The 21,941-nt window shown below is 43.3% G+C and overlaps 1 protein-coding gene across 1 annotated transcript in view; it reads right to left on the bottom strand.

Moving 5' to 3' along the window:
- BFSP2 (beaded filament structural protein 2) overlaps nucleotides 1–21,941 on the bottom strand; it is a 75,239-nt gene that overhangs the window by 6,681 nt on the left and 46,617 nt on the right. Inside the window, exons 2-5 of the mRNA XM_055380907.2 lie at nucleotides 20,708–20,790; nucleotides 19,461–19,617; nucleotides 17,687–17,848; nucleotides 1,203–1,334 (exon numbers count right to left, since the gene is read on the bottom strand). Coding sequence (XP_055236882.2) covers nucleotides 1,203–1,334; nucleotides 17,687–17,848; nucleotides 19,461–19,617; nucleotides 20,708–20,790 — 534 coding nt within the window. The remainder of the gene's footprint in view (nucleotides 1–1,202; nucleotides 1,335–17,686; nucleotides 17,849–19,460; nucleotides 19,618–20,707; nucleotides 20,791–21,941) is intronic.

Genomic DNA, 21,941 nt, shown 5'->3' with positions numbered 1-21,941 from the left:
TCATTAGTTTTATGTCTCCAAAGCACTTGGTACAGTTCTAGGAACATAGCAAGTTCTCAAAATAATGCTAATAGTCAGAAGAGCATGCTCATGTGCATCCACACATTGGATCCCCCTAGAAACACTGAGAAGTGGGCTGGACTGTGACTATCATACCCACTTTGCAGAAGAGGAAACTGTGGCTCAGGGATTTGCCTCTTTACCCAAGGGATAAATGGAGGAGCTGAGCCCTTCTGACTCTATTACTCTTGATTTCCCCCCCCTCAGATCCTCAGATCCTTTTCTTATACATGCTTGCACGGACCTACATCCTATCATGTGCCTCATTGACTCCAGGCCATCTCAGCTGCACAAGGATTACATGGACCAACCTTTGATTTGCACCAACGAAGCTGTAGTTAGAACAATGCAAATGACCTCCTGGAGGGGACATCTAAGAAAAGCTGTGTTTAATACCCAAATAGAACTTCAATCCATTCCAGAGATCAGAGGGTGGATTGCTTCATTATTAATACATTTTATTATTTTAATAATTATTTTAATCAATAATTAATAATGAAAGAGATGTGCTTGCAAATCCCAGTGAGTCTGAGAGCTTACTAGATGTCTCAGGTTGGGTTCTCCAGAAGCAGAGCCTGAGTTAGGGATCCTGGAACTCGCAAATCATTAAGGAGTACTCTCAGGAAAAGGGGGAGTGAGGAAAGCAGGACAGGGCAGAGGAAGGCACTAAGCGAGGATGTGGTCTCTGGAATCTGGCTACAGCCTGGTCCTATGGAGAGCTCTATAGCATGGAGCTAGCTCCATGTTGAAGCAAAAGGGCTGGGCTTTTAAAGCCCCCTCTTAGTCACTGGCTGAGGGTTGGGGGGCAGGGCCTAACCTCCTGGGCCAGGTGTCCTCAGTGTGGGTAAGGGCAGGTCTCTGGAGCAGTGGGGCAGCTGAAAAGGGGTGGCTGCAGATGTTAACAGTCAACATTTACAGCAGCAGCCTGGTAAGAGATATTTCCGTGGAGCACTACAGTGTCTATTGCACCTGCTGTGATTCAGTATCTGATGATCCTTGGGAGTCAGAAGACATTTCAGGCCGCAAAACTCATATGCTGTGAGATGGGAATCCCCTGGAAACTAAGATCCATAATACTGGAATTTGACAGTAGAGAGTTAAAATTAGCACAGGGACACCAGGTCTTTCCTTGGCCCACTTACCAGGGCACGTAAGGATTCTGTCTCAGCCTGGAGGCTCTGGACTTGGCACGAAGTGTTGTGTAACTCCACCCTGAGGGCAGCTGCCAGCTTCTCCTCCTGGGTCTGGGACATGTGGGCCACCTCCGCCTGTTGCTGTGGAGAGTCAGGTCTCAGTGTGAGCGGTGATGATCAGAAAGCTGAGCCCATCCTTCCTTCCCAGCCTTTCTAATCACCACTCCACTGCCTCTAACCAGAGGAAATACAGCTGTCACGTGGAAACATCTTTTTTTGTTGTTGTTGTTGAGACGAAGTCTCGCTCTGTAGCCCAGGCTGGAGTGCAGTGGTGCGATCTCAGCTCACCACAACTTCCTCCTCCTGGGTTCAAGCGATTCTCCCGCCTCAAGTAGCTGGGATTACAGGTACCCGCCACCAGGCCTGGCTAATTTTTTTTTGTATTTTTAGTAGAGATGGGGTTTCACCATGTTGGCCAGGCTGGTCTTGAACTCCTGACCTCAGGTAATCCGCCTGCCTCGGCCTCCCAAAGTGCTAGGATTACAGGCATGAGCCACCACGCCTGGCTGGAAATGTCTTTTTTTTTAAACAGGTCCCTTCACCAACTTGTATACAAAAATGTATTTATTTTGAACATACGATGCCTGCAAATGAAATATAATTCAAAAGATTTCCTACAGACTATAAAGTCTCATTTTCTCCTGTGTCTTAATTATCCAGTTCTCTTGTTTCTAGTTTCTTATTCCTCTTTCCAGAAATAGTTTATATATTTATAAATAAATATGTATTGCCCCCCCCCTTGCTTTGGTACTTAATGTATCTTAGAAATTATTCTATATCAGTATATATTAGGTTGGTGCAAAAGCGATTGCAGTTTTCGCCACTACTTTCAATGGCAGAGACAGCAATTAATTTTGCACCAACCTAATAGAAATTGAGTACATTCTTTTTAGCGGCTGCACAGTGTTGTCTTGTTTGGAAGGGCTGCAATGTATTTAGAAGTCTCTGCTGGTGGACACTCAGATGTTTCTAGTCTTTCTTTCCCTATTACAAACAATGGTGCAAAGAAAAAGCTTTGATCCCTTATTTTTCATACAAGAGCATGTCTTTGAGAAAGTAGTTCTTGTAGTAGAACTGCTGATTAGAAAGGGTATATATTTTTAATTTTGGTGAATAGTGGCAAATTTCCCTTCGGAAAACTTGAAATCCATTCCAGCATTGTAAGACAGTGCCAGTTGTCCCATACCGCCCTCAAACAAGGAGTTATCCAACTTGATCTCTGTCAATCTGATAGTCCCTGTTTCCTTGTGAAAACCATGTGTCTAGTCACAACTGTGACCCAGACAAAGGGAAGCCCTGTGTTTTTAACTTCTCCCCAGAGCAAGATGGACAGAGTCTGATCCCTCTCCATATATTCAGGGGAACAGGTCATTGTTACTCCTCTGTTCTGGGGAAAAGATGAAAAATGAGAGATCATCCCCATTTTCTTCGATGCAGTCTGATGGAACGTCTCCTAGCCAAGAATGGAGGAGGGAAAAAACTCTACTTTCCTAGGTTACGGTTTTCTGGAATTACCATTTTTACCACATATGAATATTTATTTACAGAATAGTCCAAAGACAGTCCAATCTAATGGACTGGCTAGAAACCCCAAGTCAAGGCTGGGTGCAGTGGCTCATGCCTGTAATCCCAGCACTTTGGGAGGCCAAGGTGGGTGGATCACCTGAAGTCAGGAGTTCAAGACCAGACTGACCAATATAGTGAAAACCCGTCTCTACTAAAAATACAAAAATTAGCCAGGTGTGATGGTAGCGTGAGCCTGTAGTCCCAGCTACTCGGGAGGCTGAGACAGAGAATTCTTGATCCCAGGAGGCGGACGTTGCAGTGAGCCGAGATGGCACCACTGCACTCCAGCCTGGGTGACAGTGAGACTCCATCTCAAAAAAAAAAAAAAAAAAAGAAACCCCAAGTCAACAGGCTCATAGCTCAGTAGTAACACCTCCAATTCTTACTGTTTGGTCTTTACAGAGCCCAAAGAATGACCATTAAAGGCTTTGGAGGCGCTGAAGGAGACCAGAAGCCTTGGACCCAGCTCTGACTGGTTAGCCAACAGCTTGTGTCCCTAAGCCATCATTCAGCTTCTCAGAGTCTCAGTTTCTGCCCATGGAACACAGACCACAATGAATGGAGAATAATACTCATTATCATATAATGACTCTCTCCTGTGGTCACTGTGAGGCTTCCAGCAGATTAAGCATGCTGAAGCCTTTAGAATCTTAAAAGCATGAAAACACTGACTGTATATATTTTCCAAATGTTAAAAGTAATAGTGGCCAACAAATAACTTTTGTTATTTAATAGTTAAATAACAAAGTGGTAATAGTTAAATGCTACTATGAAGAGTTAAATATTTAGTAACAATTAAATAGTAATAGTTAAATACTACTAATAATAAAGAATATGTATTAGGCACTTATTCTGTGCCAAGCACATTGTTAACAGTTTTAATCAAGTATCTAATTTAATCTTTACAACCCTATGAAGGAGATGTCATTATTATCCTCACAGGAAACTGAGGCACAGGGAGATTGAGTTATTTGCTCAAGATTATATGGCCAATGAGAGACAGAAAGAGGATTCCAGCCCAGCAGCAGACCCAGAGATGTGCTCTCAACTAGTATTTAATGTTGTCATCTCCACCAATCTACCAATTTAAGATCCCTAAAATTGGAGGTATCTTCCCCAAACTCAGGTGGATCATTCTGAAGTATACTCCTTGTCTTCCAAGTTCTTATGATCAATACCCCAGTTTTTCTCCCCTCTTTGGGGTTGGGGTCCTGGCCAGATGGGCTCTGTAGGTAGGTAGGAGGCAGGAAGTGGGGCATCCTGGAAGGCAAATGGAGTCAGACAATGTAGCTACAGAGGGTGGCGGGGAGCAGTAGTGAGCTAGAGCTTGCTCCTAACAGCTCACGGGAGCTGATTTTTAAATTTTCAGGAATGTTGTAAGTTGACTGCTAAACACAGCCATCATTAGAAATTAAATTACATTGTTACCGGTAACTGTAACAGAGGTAGCTAATAGGTAGCCAGTCAGACATGAACAGGGCGGGAGAGGCACCCCCACAACCAACTAAGAATGTCAGGTGACCATCAGGTGATGGTCAGGTGGTTGTTAACAGTCTCTCTAAAATAATAACTTGTCACAGCTGGCAGGGAAAAGCAGCCTCCCTAAAGATAGAAAAAACCTGAAACTGGTGATCAGCAACTTCCTGATAAGATCTCAGGAGTTGGGCAAGTGAGCTCAAGCATGCACACTAAGAGGCAAAATGGCAGAGTTAAACTGGTATATGGCCTCCTAGGGGCATTTAGCTGGTAAGAGAAGAATGCCTCAAATGAGCAGGTGTACAACTCCAGTAAACACACTGCGCATGCTCCCCTCCGAAGTGCTAGCAGGCCATCGCACATGCGGACACCCCACCCCAAGGGAGGAATCAGGGGAGAAGGGATGAAAGATCCCAGAAGCATGCCAACGTATAAATCCCCAAGTCAAAAGGTCAAACTGCGCACTTGTCTTTCAAGTTGCCTGCTTGGCCCTCTTCCAAGTGTATTTCCTTCCTTTTGTTTCTGCTCTAGAGTTTTTTGTTTGTTTTGTTTTGAGATGAAGTCTTGCTCTTGTCCCCCAGGCTGGAGTGCGATGGTGCGATCTCAGCTCACCGCAACCTCTGCCTCCCAGGTTCAAGCAATTCTCCTGCCTCAGCCTCCCGAGTAGCTGAGATTACAGGCGCCTGCCACCACGCCCGGCTAATTTTTGTATTTTTAGTAGGGATGGGGTTTCTCCATGTTGGCCAGGCTGGTTTCGAAATCCTGACCTCAGTTGATCCGCCGGCTTCAGCTTCCCAAAGTGCTGGGATTTCAGGCGTGAGCCACCGCGCCCGGTCTCTGCTCTAGAGTTTTTAAATAAACTTTCACTCCTGTTCTGAAACTTGCCTCCGTCTCTTCTTCTGCTTTATGCCCTTCAGTTGAATTCTTTCTTCTGAGGAGGCAAGAATTGAGGTTGCTTCAGACCCCCTACAGATTTGCCACCAGTAACAAATAATGTGAGTGACTTTTTGCTTAATCAGAAATTAGTAATCAAGCATTTTTTGTAGTCTGATTTTGTGATACTATTGTTGATGATAGAATTATAAAAAATGGTTGGTGAATTTTCCAAGAAATAGCAAGTCATGCTGAAGTTATAGGTGTAATTGAAATAGCAAAGTATTTTGTCTTAAAATTTGTGTTATTTCTAAAATTATATATAAAAAAATCAGTGGGAATTGTTACATTACCCTTAAGCAGTATTGTGAATTTGATTGGCACATATATACATATACATATATTTCACCCAGAAAGCAGTTGTGAAACATTTACCATCACTCCATGGGGAAAAGCCAGGGAAGGAATGGAGGCAAGTTTCAAAGCCTCGGTGTGCAGGTCTAGTGTAAAGCTGCTGGCCAAGGCTATAGCCACAGTCCCTCACATGATTTGTCCCCTCTCAATCCAGTGAGCGGCTTCTGTGATATTTACTGGTCTCTTGGCTGAAACACTATGTCTTAGTTTCATTAGCAAAAATACTGTATTTAGGTATTTCTCAAATGTTCTTGGACCACTGACATGGTTTTTCACACTCTCTTAATAATACTCATTCATGCTATTTTTATTTAAACCAATTCACTCTTTCTTTACAAATAAACGTGTTTAAAATGGAAACTGTAGGTTAGTTATCTGTAAACTGTAGGTTAGTTTAAAATGGAAACTATAGGTTAAATGCGCATGAGCGTCACCTTAGGATCTTGAGAAAATGTGGGCTCTGATGCAGGGAATCCTGAGTACAGCTCAGAAATCTGCACTCCCAGGTGATGCCTGCCTGGTCCATGGAAGCAAAATTCTAGATCGCTGCAGAAACCAATGAAACAGTATCCCTTGCAGTGGGTAGAGGATAACTAAAAAATTAATAAAGTTATAACCAACCACTGTTATTAAATTCCTTCTACCATTGACTGCCAAGCTGCTAAGTCCTGAGGCCTGCTTTCTCTTTGTGGAAAGGGGAGATAAATAAGTACAACAGAGGTGTTAAAGACCTCCCAGCACTGAACAAAGGCTTTCTTCTAGTTTAAGATTGAAAGAGCAAAAGAATGTAATTTGATCACTACAAGTTTTAATGTCACTGTATTACTTCTCATATCATCTCACCACAAGAGATACTTCCCACTTAATTGCTTTAACTCACCTAAAGTAACCACTACTAAAAGTAATTCACCTAAAAGTATTACACATTTTTATCCAATGGCTTTTTAGATTTGTGCTTTCTGGTTATTATAACTCTATTTCTGTTTCCATTTCAACCCTGTGCCTCCAGATTTCTTCTCATAGACCAGATAGTAGGTGTGTCATCTAGCCCCTGAGGATAGGAAGGTGGGGCTGTGTTTTGTTGCCCAGTGCAGTTGTTAGGGTGTGTGATGAAATTCAAATATGTTGATCCCTAGGCTTTGCAACTGCACAGGACCTGAGCGGCCCATGTTTGCACTCCAGCAGCGTAGGAGTGCAATTACTTCTGGGGCAGGAGAGCATGTCGACATTTTGAAACATAATAAAGATTTTCAAATTTCAAAAATTTCAAATTAAATTAGCATGTTTTTGCACATGAAGGATATGAGAAAAGCAATGTGTTCTGAGTAAGTAATAATTAAGTATTCGAGGGTCTGACTCTTGAAGATACAAATGAGGACTGGGAAAGAGGAAAAGAACCATCTCCAAGTCCAAGCCTGACCCACTTTGCTGATTAGGATGGCCATTCCTAAAAACACCCTTGGCAATGACCCAGAACTGACAGAAACGCTACCTTGCAATGTGAGGGGAAGGCGAGTGTTCAGGAGGAGGGAGAGTGAGGAGAGAGAATGTTGATACTTCCTGGTCTTTGAACTTGCAAGTGCATTCTCAGCAGATCACGTATCCAGATGAGCTGTCTGCCTCATGTGTCTTCTGCCTTTCACTAAGCAGTTGCTGTGCAGGTTTGAGCAAGTCACTCGAGCACTCTGGTTTTTGCAACTGGTGATCAATTGCTTTATATGAGCATTGTTCTACTGCAGAATGCAGCTACCTGCCTTGGCTCTTAAGCACTTTTCAGATTTCATGAGATCATGCTAATCTCATCGTGCTGTTCATGGAGAAAGGTAAACAATGGTCCCGTGGGAATACAGGGGTTCCCTATCTTGTGTCATAGAAGAATCCCACAAGGAGGGCACAGACGCTTGGTTTGAAAAGCTCCCAACAGAAGTCTGGCATAACTTTTAGCCCCCCGGGACAAAGGCCTCTCCAACCTCACATTCCACAAGATGTCACTTATTTATTCTTAAAAAAGAAATCAGCTGGGCATGGTGGCTCACATCTGCAATCCCAGCACTTTGGGAGGCCAAAGCAGAAAGATTGCTTGAGGCCAGTAGTTCAAGACCAGCCTGGGCAACATACTGAAATCCTGTTTCTACAAAAAAATCTTTTAAAAACCAAATTAAGGTCCCCCCATTCATGTGGTCTGTCCAGTTCAAACTAGCAGTTAAGAGTGTGGATTCTGGAGTCAGAATGTGTAATTTGAATCCTAGTGTTGCCACTTTCTAAGTGTGTAATTTTGGGCAAATTACCTAACCTCTTTGTGCTGCAGTTTCCTCCTCTATAAAATGCTAAAATCACAATACCTATCTCATGTTGGGAAGATTAAATGAGAACGTACCTGTCGGGTGCTTAGAACCCTTGGTAGATGCTCCATAAAAGCTTGGCTGGCTCTGCTTTTGTGGAAAATTTCATCCTGCCTTGTAGAAGAGTAGCCTTTCTACCCATTTCTTGCCTCCCACAGGTACACCAGCCAACATCCACACTGGACTGTGGGTTCCTTATTTATAGGAACAACTTCTTACTCACCCCTCTGCCCCTTTTGGAGACCTAACATAGCTTTTTACACCTAGAATGTGCTCAACAATATTTACTGAAGGTTTACAATGTAGGCCAGGCACATGCTAGGGACTAGGGAAGAAGAGGAGGATCTACCAGGAATAGGATGAGATCAAATCTCCTTTTCATTAAGAGGATCAGCTATCGTTATTATAACAGTTGTAAGTCATTTTACAGTTATGTGGTGTCATGTGTTATTTAGCTAAGGATAGCTTTTGACAGGCAGCACACACTCCCGACCTTCCTCAGCCAGATGTAGGATTTATTTGGGAGAAGGCTGGATGCCATCCAGTCTGCACTAGCAACATGGGCTCTCCTCAGCGGGGATTAAAAAGAAGTGCACGCCTCGCTCAATGAAACTTCAACACTGGCAGAGGAGCTGGCCCGGCTAGGCTACAAGTTTCTCTGTGAGTTTACACAAGAACTGCCCAGCTATTGAAGCTGCTGTTTGAGTGTAGGACCAATTCCCAGCCTCCGTTGGAGCTGCCAAACAAAACACAGAGGAGTAAATGGCTTTGTGACCTTGCTGCCCCCTTGGTAATAAGTAAGCTCATCCTCTTGATAAAATCAGCTGAAAAGGCTCAGCAATGAGTCTAATTCTAAAGAGAAAAATAGATTTTTCTATTATTTTATTTTAGGACGGGGTCTCACTCAGTTGCCCAGGCTGGAGTGCAGCGATAAGATTATAGCTCACTGCAGCCTCGACCTCCTGAGTTCAAGCAGTTCTCCTGCCTCAGCCTCCTGATTAGCTAGGACTACAGTTGCGTGCTTCTACACCTGACCAATTAAAAAAAATTTTTTTTGTAGAGGTGGGGTCTTACTATGTTGCCTAGGCTGATCTCAAACTCCTGGCCTCAAGGGATCCTCCTGCCTCCGCATTCCAAAGCACCAGGATTACAGGCATAAGCCACTGTGCCTGGCCAGTCCTTACACTTTTTATGGGAAAAATCTATTAAAAAATATCTAAGATATGCTTTGAGATCAGCACAATCAGGTAGTCTGGGACGAGCGTTCTTTGAAGTCAGGGACTTCAGGAAGCGTAGCATCAAGTCAGGGCCTTGCACCTGGTTTGTCCTTGACAAATAGATTTTGAATGAATAAGTGAGTGGAGATTCCTTGGTAGAAGATGTAAGAAAGAGGTTGCAATGTTGGGTGATCCCCTATGTAGTTACCCAGATATTGGTAGTCAACCAGTTGTGAGTTTAAACACACAATATAAGAAGATAAGGGCCTGAGAGAGCGCTCTACAATGTCTGTGTTTTTTTGTTTGTTGTTTGTTTTTTTGAGACAAAGTCTCACTCTGTCGCCCAGGCTGGAGTGCAGTGGAGTGTTCTTGGCTCACTGCAATCCTCCACCTCCTGGGTTCAAGTGATTCTCATGCCTCAGCTTCCCGAGTAGCTGGGATTACATGTGTGTGCCACCACACCCGGCTAATTTTTTGTATTTTTAGTAGAGACGTGGTTTCACCATGTTGGCCAGGCTGGTCTTGAACTCCTGACCTCAAGTGATCTGCCTGCCTTGGCTTCCCAAAGTGCTGGGATTACAGGAGTGAGCCACCACACCAAGCCTGTGTGTTGTCTTAACTAGAGAAAAGAAGAGGCAAAGAGTAGGCAGTACCTACCTCAATGAGACAGTCTTTTGGTTTTTCCTTTTAAAATCTTCTCTGATTCTTGATTTTCCCTATTCTCTTTGCAGCCGCACCAACTGGTATATGCTACCATAGCATACAACTACAGTAACCCAAATGGGCAAAAGATATGATCTGCTAGTACACACCAAAGCAATTTGTAAGAAATGCATTTTAACCCATAGTATTAGCAAAGATCACAAAGTATTGGTGAAGATATGGGGAAATGGACACTCTCAAATATTTCTGATAGAAATGTAAATTGTTATAATCTTTGTAGAGAGCAATTGGCAATATTTATCAAAATTACCAGTGCACACACTTTCGGGGCCAACAATTCCATGTCTATAAGTTCATTTAACAGATACATTTCTATATATGGAAATGAGAGGTATACCATGTTAGTGACTAATTTCTTCTAATAGCAAAAGATTGGAAACCACCCTCAATGCCCAGCAGTAGGGAACAGGCTAAACAAATTCTGGGGCATCTGTTAGCTAGAACAGAGGTTGACAACTTTTTCTGTGACTAGCTAGATAGTAAATGTTTTAGGCTTAGCAGGCCATATGGTCTCTGTTGCAACTATTGAACTCCACTTGTGTAGTGCAAATGCAGCCATAGATGATATGTAAATGAATGTGATGGTCATGTTCCAATAAAACTTTATTTGTAAAAACAGGCAATGGGTCAGATTTGGCTTGTGGGCCAGAGTTTGCTGCCCCCGGTGGTATAATATCATACAGTCATAAAGCAGTATGTTCTGAATACTACTTGTGTAAAAAGACAGGAAAAAATATATATATATTTCTTTGTATATGGGTAAAATGTTTCTGAAATGACATACAAGAAAAGGATAACATTGATTGACCCCCATAGAAAAAAACGGTGGCTAGGACATGGGTTGGATAGCACTTTTCACTTTATATCTTTTGTATGTTTTGAATTTTGAACTAAGTGAATGTATTATCTATTATACATGTTGAAATAAAATAAAAGTCAATTTAAAAAGACGTAAAAGCAAACAGGGGCCCTTTTGTGAAGCTCTCTGTGAGATTCAGAGATATGAAGATGCTTCGGGATCCCCGTTCAGTGTTTGCCTTGAGCACACTGGCTACAGCCATGGCTTATTTCACTGAAGAGCCCTCAGGGAGTCCAGCCAGCACATCGGCACACAGGAGCCTCTAGATTACAGATGCTGTCAGGCGTCCTGCTTTTGCTGTTCCCCTGGAAAGGAACTTTCCCAGGTGGTTAACATGGCAATAGCACAAGAGGTCATCTTGTAGTCTAGAGTCAGAGTGGCAGTGCCCGTTTTAATTCAGCTTCATATATCTTAGAAAAATATTGACTCTTGTTGGTAAAAGCAAGAATAGAAAAAGTCTAGACAGAGTAGCTTGTATAAAATGTCTGTGTTTACAGGGAAAATTATTGTTTGTAAGTGTAGATGACATGGAGAGATGCTATTCAAGGTTTCTATTCTCCTCGTGGGTAAATCTAGACCTATGCTGTCCTCTAATACAGCAGTCACTAGTCATCTGTAGCTGCTGAAATAAAAATTAAATATAATTAAAAGTTAGTTCCTCAGCTTTATTTATTTATTTATTTTTGAGACAGAGTCTCACTCTGTTGTCCAGGCTGGAGTGCAGTGGTGCAATCAGAGCTCACTGCAACCTCGACCTCCTAGGCTCAGGTGATCCTCCCATGTCAGCTTCCCAAGTAGTTCCCGTGGGACTACAGGCACATGTCGCCACACCTGGCTAATTTTTGTATTTTTGTGGAGACAGGGTTTTGCCATGTTGTTTAGGCTGGTCTTGAACTCCTGGGCTCAAGCGATCTGCCCACCTTGACCTCCCAAAGTGCTGGGACTATAGGCATGAGCCACTGCACCTGTATAACCCCTTGTGGCCAGTAGCTACCATACCGGATTGCTGCGTGGATTATAGACTATGCCCATCATTGCGATATTTCAGTTAGATGGCCCTGCTTTAGATGATCTTGAATGTTTCTTTTGGCCCTAAGACTATCAACAACCAGAAACCTCACAATTCATTTCAATCTATTCACTTGTCTTCATTCTTAATGGTTTGCACAATCTGTCATCCTGACATGTGACATGAAGGCATGATGGTTACAGCTCAGATAAAGTTCCTGACCACAGATGCCTCAAACTGACCTGAGGCAAGTGCAGACCTACTGTTAGAGAAGATAGCATGGGAGCAATCCATTTGTTCCTGACCCTGGGGACTCTTAAGACAGACTGAGTTCTCTCACATCCGGGCAACCACCAGCTTGTGCTGGTGATTGATTAAGCCTTTGGGTATTGTATACATCAACCAGATGCAGCAGGCAAGGGACGGAGAAATGAGGCCTCTGGGAATGAAAGTGTGGAGTCAGCTTTGGGCAAATGGAAATTGAATGGAAGGAGCATTTCAGGAAGAAGGCTAAGAAGGCAAAACAGAGCTTGCATTGCAGGAGGCAGACTTCAGACCAGGCTTAGGGTGAGGGAACAAAGACATCTCAGTGCCCCGGCTGAGAAATTGGACAAGAAAGACGGGACCCGTGCTCCCCTAGAGGAGGTGGGCTGAGGGCAGAGCTGTTTGTCTGGCAGAGGAGGTGAGATGGTGGGGGTTTGGGGAGGGGCAGAGTTTTAGTTCTCTGCTCAACACTGAGGGGCCTGGTAGGCAGAATTCTAAGATGGCCTCCATGATCTCTGCTCTCTGGTGTTATGTCCAATGATTAAATTATGTTAGATGACAAGGATGAAGAGATTTTGACATGTAATTATGGTTCCAAATCAGCTAAATTTCAGCTGATCAAAAGAGGAGTATCTGAGTGGGCCTGACTTAATCAGATTAAAGGCTTAAAATGGTAATGCTTTTCTGTTGGCCCTGAAGGAGCAAACAGCCATGTTGTAAATGGCCTTTGAGGAGGACTGGCCTCTAGGAGTTGAGGACCTCAAGCCTACATCTGCAAGGAATTGAACGATGCCAAGAACCCGAACAAACTCTGAAGATGAGAACGCAGCCCTGGTGGGTACCTTGATTGCAGCTTTGTGAGACCCTGTGATGATGCAGTGTAAACAAACCTATTGCACCGCCAGTCATATAAAAGTCTAGCACATACAATTATGTGCCGTGCATAACACTTGCTAATAATAGTAAATGTTACTGGTTTATGTATTCACTGTATCTATACTTTTTATCATTAGCGTACTCCTACTTATTAAAAAAGAAAAATAGTTAATGGTAAAACAGCCTCAGGCAGGTCCTTCAGGAGGAATTCCAGAAGAAGGCATTGTTGTTACAGGAGCTGAAAGCTCCACACGTCACTGCCCCTGAAGACCTTTCAGTGGGACAAGATGTGGAGGTGGAAGACAGTGATATTGGTGATCCTGACCCTGTGTAGGCCTAGGCTAATGTGTATGTATGTGTCTTAGTTTTTAACAAAAAAAGTTTAAAAGGTTAAAAAAAACCCTCTTAAAAATAGAAAACAAGCTTATAGAATAAGGATAAAAGAAAGAATATTTTTGTATAGCTGTATGACATGTTTGCATTTTAAGCCAAGTGTTATTATAATAGAGTCAAAAATTTGGAGTTGGGGGCTCTGTGCCCCTTCTCACGTATGTTGCCTTAAGCATCTCCTCCATTTGGCTGCTCCTGAATTGTATCCTTTATAATAAGCTGGCAAAAATATGTAAAGTGTTTCCCTGAGTTCTGGGCACTGTTCTAGCAAACTATCTACTTATCCCTCTGCAGAGGACATTGTGGGAACCCCTAATTTATAGCCAGTTCATCCAAAGTATGGGAGGGCCAGACTTGTCATCTGAAGTGAGGGCTGTCTTATGGGACTGAGCCCTTAACCTGTGGGATCTGATACTACTTCAGGCAGGTAGTGTCAGGATTGAATTGAATTGAATTATAGGACACTCAGCTGGTGTTTGGAGATCTGCTTGGTGTGGAACAAACCTACATATTTGGTGTCAGAAGCATTTTGTAAGAGCATAGGGGACAAAAAGGATTTTTTAAAAGAGATGGGGTCTCACCATGTTGCCCAGGCTGAAGTAGAGTGGCTATCCATAGGCATGATCATAGTGTACTTCTCCTTTGAACTCTTGGCCTCAAGCAATCCTCCTGCCTCAGCCTCCTGAATAGCTAGGACTACAGGCACATGCCACAGTGCCCAACTTAAAAAAAAAGTTGTTTTGTTTTACATGACTAACTAGGAGGACTAGAGTGTGGTGTGGCATGTTGTCTGAGGTTCCTGAAGCATCCCTGAGTACCCTGCATTAGGTAACCACAATAAATAGACAAGGAAGAGCTAGACTTTAAGACCCTCCAGAAATTCTCTGGACCAATCTGATCCTGTCATCTCTGAACCATAAAACTTCAGAAGCTCCAAAAACTGGACCATGAGGTTCCTGACATTTGTAACACCATAGCTGGAAAGAATATGATTACTGCACTGACCTTAGCCGAACCTCTTAATAAATTTTTTTTGTCTCTATTTTATTAAGCTTTTAATGACTGAAAAAATAAACAGAATTGGCAGATAAGTTCTAGCAGTTGCTGATGGTACCGCCTATATCCCCTAGGCTTTTGCAGTTTAGTGCTCTCCTGTTCCCCCTGCCAGATTCTGCATCTTTTTGCCTGAGAGTTTCTCTGAAGCCTTTGGAAGGCCACTCTGGTAGCAGATGGCAGAAGACTGTTGGGAGATGGTATTAACATCTCAGCTCCCTCGCCTTTCCCCTCTCCTGTCGTCTATACCATTTCTCACAATTCTTCTTCGTTTACACGTCAGTCTCCCACAGTGGTAACTGGTTTGATTATGCATTCTTTGTTGGTTCCCTTCTTTGCTTCTCCTCTACTGGTATTCTGTTGGTTTTTAACTCCCCAACTTCCAGGTAAACTACCTTAACTCCAATATTTGTTTCAGGATCTGCTTCTGAAGGAACCTAAACTAAGATATAAATTAATCATGTTAATTAATTTTCAGCCTCTGTGGTCCGAAAGGTAATTAAATGCATGCTTGCATTTTCTTTACAAAAGCTTTTGAAAGCTGTGTGTGCTAAGCCATTTCACATTTATGCTTTGCCGCCAAGAAACCGACAAGAGATGCTCAGGATGGGCAAATGTCAGCCCCTGAGGGCACAACTGCAACTGACAAAACTATTTATTGGAGGAATTCTGGCTGTCAGTTCAGATCTCTGTTGATGATCAGAGGAGTTCACTCATTCTGCAAATATTTTCTGAGCTCTGCCTTTCTGCAAGAGGCCCAGGCAGCATTGGCCAAGCTAAAACAAATACTGTCTGTTTTCTCTGAGATGTAGCTTTCAGATTACTCTATTAAAAAAACACTAATGAATCTGTTCAGAATTAATGTTCGAGTTACTGTTGGGCTAGTGATGATTCTCCAAGGGGTGAGGAGGAGATAATAATGACCTTTTTTTTTTCTTTTTCAAACTATGAAGGATTTATTTCTGATAATTATAATAGTCTGTCCTTTCCCAAAGAAACAGTTACCACAGTGTGGTGCACACCGCAGGAGGGCTGGGACAGAAGCAAAGTTTGCAAACTGCTGGGCCTCTGAGGTTTAGCTTTAGAAGCAGAGCCAGGGGAGAAACGATGCAGCCCAATGCAGAGAAAAGGTCTCTGGACCAAGAACAGGAGAGTTGAACCATGGAGCTCTCAACCAGCTGTGTGATCGTGGGAAGTCACCTGCACTCTCTGGGTCTCAGTTTCCTCACACCTAAAATTAGGGAATGGGATCAGATGGTCTCTAGGACCATTAATTATCTGTTATCTGTCATGAGTCTGTTAAAAAAGGCAATGGACCAAACTCAAATCTATGGCTTCACTTTACCTCTGTGTTGCTCCACTTCTCATCAGGTTGGGTGGGGCGAGGGGAAGTCATTTTTTGAATAACTAGGCGCTATTTGCCATAAAAAAGTGTTTGTAGTGACCTGGCTCAAGGATTGGTGGTTAGAAAGAAAGGAAGCTATTGAAACGGGGTAGGGGTTGGAGAAATGGGTGAGTGAAAGGTTGTTTTCTAGGCTGGAGAACATTTGGGGGATCCAGAATTGATGAAGACCCTGCTGGGAAGGTTCTTGTTGATACTTGGGGGATAGAGGGAGTATGGTGGGAGAAAGGACAGAAAAGCCTCCCCTATTTTTCTTTTCATAGCTTTTTATAATTCTTATGGTTCTCAAATCTGGCTGCATATTAGAATCATCCAGAGAGCTTTAAAAATCACAAAGTCCCTCTCCTCCGTCTGATTTAGTTGGTCTGGGATGGCGATTTTTGAAAATGCTCTGAAATAATTCTGCTGCGTAGCCAGGATCAAGAACCACTAAATAGTAATCAAGAGCTCAGAAACAGCCTTTTGCCTTAACTCAGACATCTACCTTATTTTCTCTACTTTTCCACATTTTCCTTCCTTGTCACTTTTCGTCCTCTGTTTCAAGATTACAAAGTCAGAAATGGGTGGGAGATGGAGAAGGGAAGAACAAACCCTATGCATCCTATTTTCTGGTTAATTCCTGTATTATTTATGAGGTTTAATAAAAGTTGTTTTTCTTCCATGAATATAATGTATACTATTTAACAAAAACTTGAGAAATACTCAAAAACAAAAAAGAAAAAACATCTCAAAGTGTCAGGCTGATCCATCACTCAAAGGCAACGACTGCTAATCCCATTTTAGTCTTTTCTTTCTAAAATTTTTTCTCAATGCCTAGTTTCTTTGTTTGAATGCTTTACCCTACTGTATATACCAGGAAGTGGCAAACTGCAGTCCACAGGCCAAATCCATCTCACCGCTTATTTTTGAAAATAAAGTTTTTTTGGAACACAGCTATGCTCATTTGCTACCTATTGGCTACAGCTGCTTTCACACTGCAGTGGCAGCGCTGAGGAGTTACAACAGAGGCCATCTGGCCCAAGAAGCCTGAAATATTTACTGTCTGGTCCTTTACAGAAACTATTTTTTGGCTTCTGGCATATACCATTCTGTACTCTCATTTTCTCCTCATTTTACCTTATATTATGAGCACATTCCTATTTTATAAATGCTTCATAAACATTAATTCTAATAACTGCCTGATATTTTACTGCACTTAGGTAGGTTGTGGCTTAGATTTTCTTCTACTGGTAAATGTGTATGTTTTTTTCGCTCTTATAATGCTTCAGTGAGTATATTTGGACATAGATGATCTGTTTTTTCAAATATTCTTTTTTTTTTTTTGAGACAGAGTCTCGCTCTGTTGCCCAGGCTGGAGTGCAGTGGCCCAATCTTGGCTCACTGCAAGCTCCGCCTCCCAGGTTCACACCATTCTCCTGCCTCAGCCTCCCGAGTAGCGGGGACTACAGGCACCTGCCAATGTGCCCGGCTAATTTTTTGTATTTTTAGTAGAGACAGGGTTTCACCATGTTAGCCAGGATGGTCTCGATCTCCTGACCTCATGATCCGCCCGCCTTGGCCTCCCAAAGTGCTGGGATTACAGGCGTGAGCTACCACGCCCGGCCTCAATTATTCTTTCAGGATTGTATTCAGATTATTCAGTTGGTAGCTAGGGGCATTTTAACACTCTTGGTACAAGTTACTAAATTTCTTATTCAAAGGCAGTGCACTAGTTTGTGCTCTTCAGTAATACAGTAGAGAACCAACTTCTCCACATACTTGCCAGCATTATTACCATTTTAAACATTTTCTACTTTTAGATAGGTAAACAAAAAGCTATTATTTTAATTTTCATTTCTTCTGTTTCTAATGAGGTTGAACTTGTTACTAAACCGTTGTTATTTCTTCATCTGCACATTGACTAGTTTGCAGCTCAGCGTGGCCTCCTTCTGCATAGGGCAGAGTGGAGGATGCCGGTCCTGCCTCTCACCTTAGCTTGGAGCAGGGCTCCTGCCTCCACCCGGTTCTTTTCAACATCTCTCTCCCACTGAATTCTGATCGTCTCAAGGATGTCGTCCAGACCAGTGCCAATGGGAACATCCATTTGTTCCAGCTCACACCCTGCCAACTGTTTGTGCAGCAGCTTCACATCCTGAAAACAACAATATACATCTTAGATGAGTTATGGGGGGAAATAAATGGCATAGAATTCTAGCCAGCAGAAAACCAGCTCTGTGGGCAATTCTTTTCTCATTCCACAACTGCCAGACATAGGCTTCACAGAGACTGGGAAAGTCCCTGACCTTCTTCCCAGCATAAGTGTAATTTCTCTTTTCCCAAGGATGCATTTCTCCCTCTCTCCCTGCCTTCCTTCCTTCCTTCCTTCCTTTCCTTCTCTCTCTTTCTTTCTTTCTTCCTCCCTCCCTCCCTCCCCATCCCTCCCTCCCTCCCTCCTTTCTTTCTTTCTTTCTTTTTTTCTCTCTCTCTCTTTCTCTCTTTCTTTCTGTCTGTCTTCCTCTCTCTCTCTCCTTCCTTCCTTCTCTTTTTTGACAGGGTCTCACTCTGTCACCCAGGCTGGAGTGCAGTGACATGATCTCAGCTCATTGCAGCCTCCATCTCTTGGGCTCAAACAATCCTCCCACCTCAGTCTCCTGAGTAGCTGAGACTACAGGCACAGGCACGGCACACACCACCATGCCCAGCTAATTTTTGTATTTTTAGTGGAGACAGGGTTTCACCATGTTGCCCAGGCTGGTCTTGAACTCCTGGGCTCAAGTGATCCCCTGCCTCGGCCTCTCAAAGTGCTGGGATTACAGGCTTGAACCACCATGCCTAGCACCAAGGATGCATTTCTTAGGTTGGTCTCCACAAGCCCAGGCCCAAAGCAGAAATCAAAATAAAACAAACAAACAAACAAAAAAACCCACATGTATACATATGTAACTAACCTGCACATTGTGCACATGTACCCTAAAACTTAAAGTAAAATAAAACAAAAACAAAGTAAGCAACAACAGCACAGGGAATTTATGCATAAAGCCAGACAAGGATGAAAGAGACTTAAAAGATAACTTTGGCATCTCTAAATGGTTACTGTTGGAGAGTAGTCTTAAATCACTGAGCTAAGAACAAGAAGAAACGGGCTTACAGTTGCTGGTTAGCTTAAGTTGGTCTCAAGAAAGAACTTCCCAATGTGAGCATCGTTAAGTGGGTTTTGACTCTTTCAACTTGAAGCAGCCTAAATCTTGGATCAGACAGTAATATGTGTGAGGTGGTTTAGAACTGCTGAAGTCTCGCAGGGAACTAGACCCCATAACTGTTGGAGGTCCTCTTCAGTTCTGTCACTCAACAATCTGACTCAATTTTGTTAATGAGTAGATGTCAACCACAGCTTGGATATACCCTCAGAGTTATTTTGTTTGTGTAATACAGTGTTGAAAAAAAAAACCTGACATAGAATGCATTGAGGAGGGGTTGCTCCCTCTAATTTAACACAAGTTCCCTCATTTGCTAGTGCCAAGACTGGCTGCCTTCCCCTGTTTCTGCACCACACTGGTTCCTGAAGCTATTTGAGTTTGAGACTGCTGGGGTAACCTGACCCACTTCAAGGATCTGAAAGTATTTTACAGGTATGTTCCTTGCAGTCCTGGGCACGCAATGTGGAGAGTCAGAAATGAGCTACTGTGGCCTTGTTATGAAGCACAGGCAGACAGATGTGAACTTCTGGTCTTGTGGCCAACCCAGCAACCCCAGCCCCCTCCTACCTCTTCATAGTTTCTTGATAGAGAGCCAAGTTCTTCTTTCAGACTTTCTATTTGACTCTCCAGGTCCATTTTAGTCAAATTAGCTTCATCAATGACTTTATACAGAGAGTTAATTTCCTCTTCTGCTGCCTTTCGAAATGGCTGCTCATTTTCATATCTGCAGATAAAGGAACTTAATTAGCATAACTGAGTAGCCCAAAAGAAAAAGAATCAGATTATAAATGTTACCAACAGGCCAATTATGTGATAGTTAGACAATGAATGGTAAAAGTCACTGTTTCAGTAGATTTGAGGGCACTGTTAGCGCAATTGTCACACATTGATTTATTAAAATGAAGGCAATTGCAGCCAACTTCTGATAACCTGGCTTCACGGGCTACCAGCCTCATGGGAGTGTTGCAACACAGAACTCCAGGGAAAACTCAGGAGTTCAGATCCAGGTTAGGGGATCCGGCATCTTCATCGCTATCCTGATTGTCCTCCTTTTCAACCAAGGATCCTTTAACAAACATTACTGACAACCTGCTAAGCACCAGGGTGGGGACCCCAAAATAAGAAATGTGGTTTCTATCTCCAAAGCACCCATGTTAAAAGTGTCCATCTCCAGAAGAGTGGCTGCAAACCCAGATGCCTTCAGGGACTGAGTGGGAGGTGTAGCTGAGCACAGTTCTGAAGCCTGGATGCACATTAAATCACCTGGTGAGCTCTAAAACTGCTGAAGCCTGGACCCCACCCCTGGGGACTCTGATTTAGTTAGTCTATAGCTTGTGCACTGCACTGACATTTTTAAGTGCCCAGGTAATTCTGATATGCAGCCAGGATTGAGAATCATTACTGTAAGCTAGTAGTTCTCAAAGTATTTGAGTCCCAGGACCAGCAGGATCAGCATCCCTGGGAACTTGTTAGGAATATAAATTTGGGGTCCTTCTCCAGACCCATTGAATCAGAAATTCAACAGGGTGGGGCGCAGCAATCTCTGTTTTCTATATGGCCCCTGGGTGATTCTGAGCATTCCAGAGTTTGAGAACCCTGCTCTAAACCAACTGACAGTGGGCAAAATCTTTGAGCCCTTGGGGCCTACTTTATGTCTACAAGGAGGGGTGTGAGCTGGATAATCATGGCTCTGTTATCCTGCCAGCCTCCCCTGAGGCAGAAGGTGGATGATGCAGGCTCCAGAACAGCATTATCCACACTGCCTAGGAGTCTAGGGATGTGGAGGGACTGTCGCCTGTGCTGTAAGGCATTACCTCTCTTTAAAGTCATCTGCTCCGGCCTGGATAGTTTCTGTCTGCAGCATGAGCCGGGCATTTTCCAAGACTGCCTCGCCCACCTAGAGCGATCACACACACCAAAGGAGACAAGGTCACTGGGAGTGTCAAGATCACTTACCACCATGACTTGTGTTAGGCACAGAGGCTCTGGGGGACCTCAGAGAACCTTTCTTACAGCAAATATTTGTGGAATTAAGATGTCCCTCTCTTTGGGACAATAGTCAGGGTGGAGGGACATAAATAATAAGGCATAAAATCTGGATATCTTCTAAGACTTTTTAGAGTGGGATTTTTGGCACAAAAAGACTATTCAAAGGCAGACTTGTTCATAGCCTCTGTCACAGTGACAAGCTTTCATCTCTCCAGGGCAGAGTCTGTCTCCTTAGATGAAGTTTCACTGGCTTTGCCTAGCAGCTCTTAAAATTTCTGGTCATGGATGCCTTTGGAAGGCTGGTGAAAGCTCTAGATGAGTGCTGAGAGAGCTTCCTGTGATGGTGGAAATGCTCTGTCTGCACTGTCCAGCATGGTGGCCACCCGTGGCTACCCGTGGCTACCGTATTGGGCAGCGTGGCTCTAGAGTTTCATCTCCCCCAAAACATACACATGAACATAAACACTGTGGATATAGTTTAGGGGTTTCATGGAGCCTTGAGAAGTGGTTTTTCAAACTTGAATCCCCAAGCCTCTCAGGATCTCCCACAGGTAGGGAATGAGGGGTGTCCTCCCTTCAACCCAAGAAACTCCTTTATATATATATATATATATATAAATGGTGAGCTGAAGGCTCTGATAGGGGGAGCCTGTGGGCTGGAGCCAAGTCCCAGCTATGGGAGAAGAAAATAACTGTGCTTTCCCCTTGCTCCAGTGTGGCTGTCTTATTTTGTTTCATTTCATTGAATTTCTTTTTTTTTTTTTCTTTGAGACAGAGTCTTGCTTTGTTGCCCAGGCTGGAGTGCAGTGGCGCAATATCTGCTCACTGCAACCTCTGCCTCCCAGATTCAAGATATTCTCGTGCCTCAGCCTCCTGAGTAGCTGGGATTACAGGCATGTGCCACTGCACCCAGCTAAATTTTGTATTTTTAATAGAGACGGGGTTTCACCATGTTGGCCAGGCTGGTCTCGAACTCCTGACCTCAAATTATCCACCCATCTTGGCCTCCCAGAGTCCTGGGGTTACAGGTGTAAGCCACCAAACCCTGCCATTTTCATT

Source organism: Gorilla gorilla, chromosome 2 (genome assembly GCF_029281585.2).
Source record: "Gorilla gorilla gorilla isolate KB3781 chromosome 2, NHGRI_mGorGor1-v2.1_pri, whole genome shotgun sequence".
Taxonomy (NCBI): Eukaryota; Metazoa; Chordata; class Mammalia; order Primates; family Hominidae; genus Gorilla; species Gorilla gorilla.
Note: the sequence above shows the minus strand (reverse complement) of the source record. Positions and strands in the feature narration are given on the sequence as shown.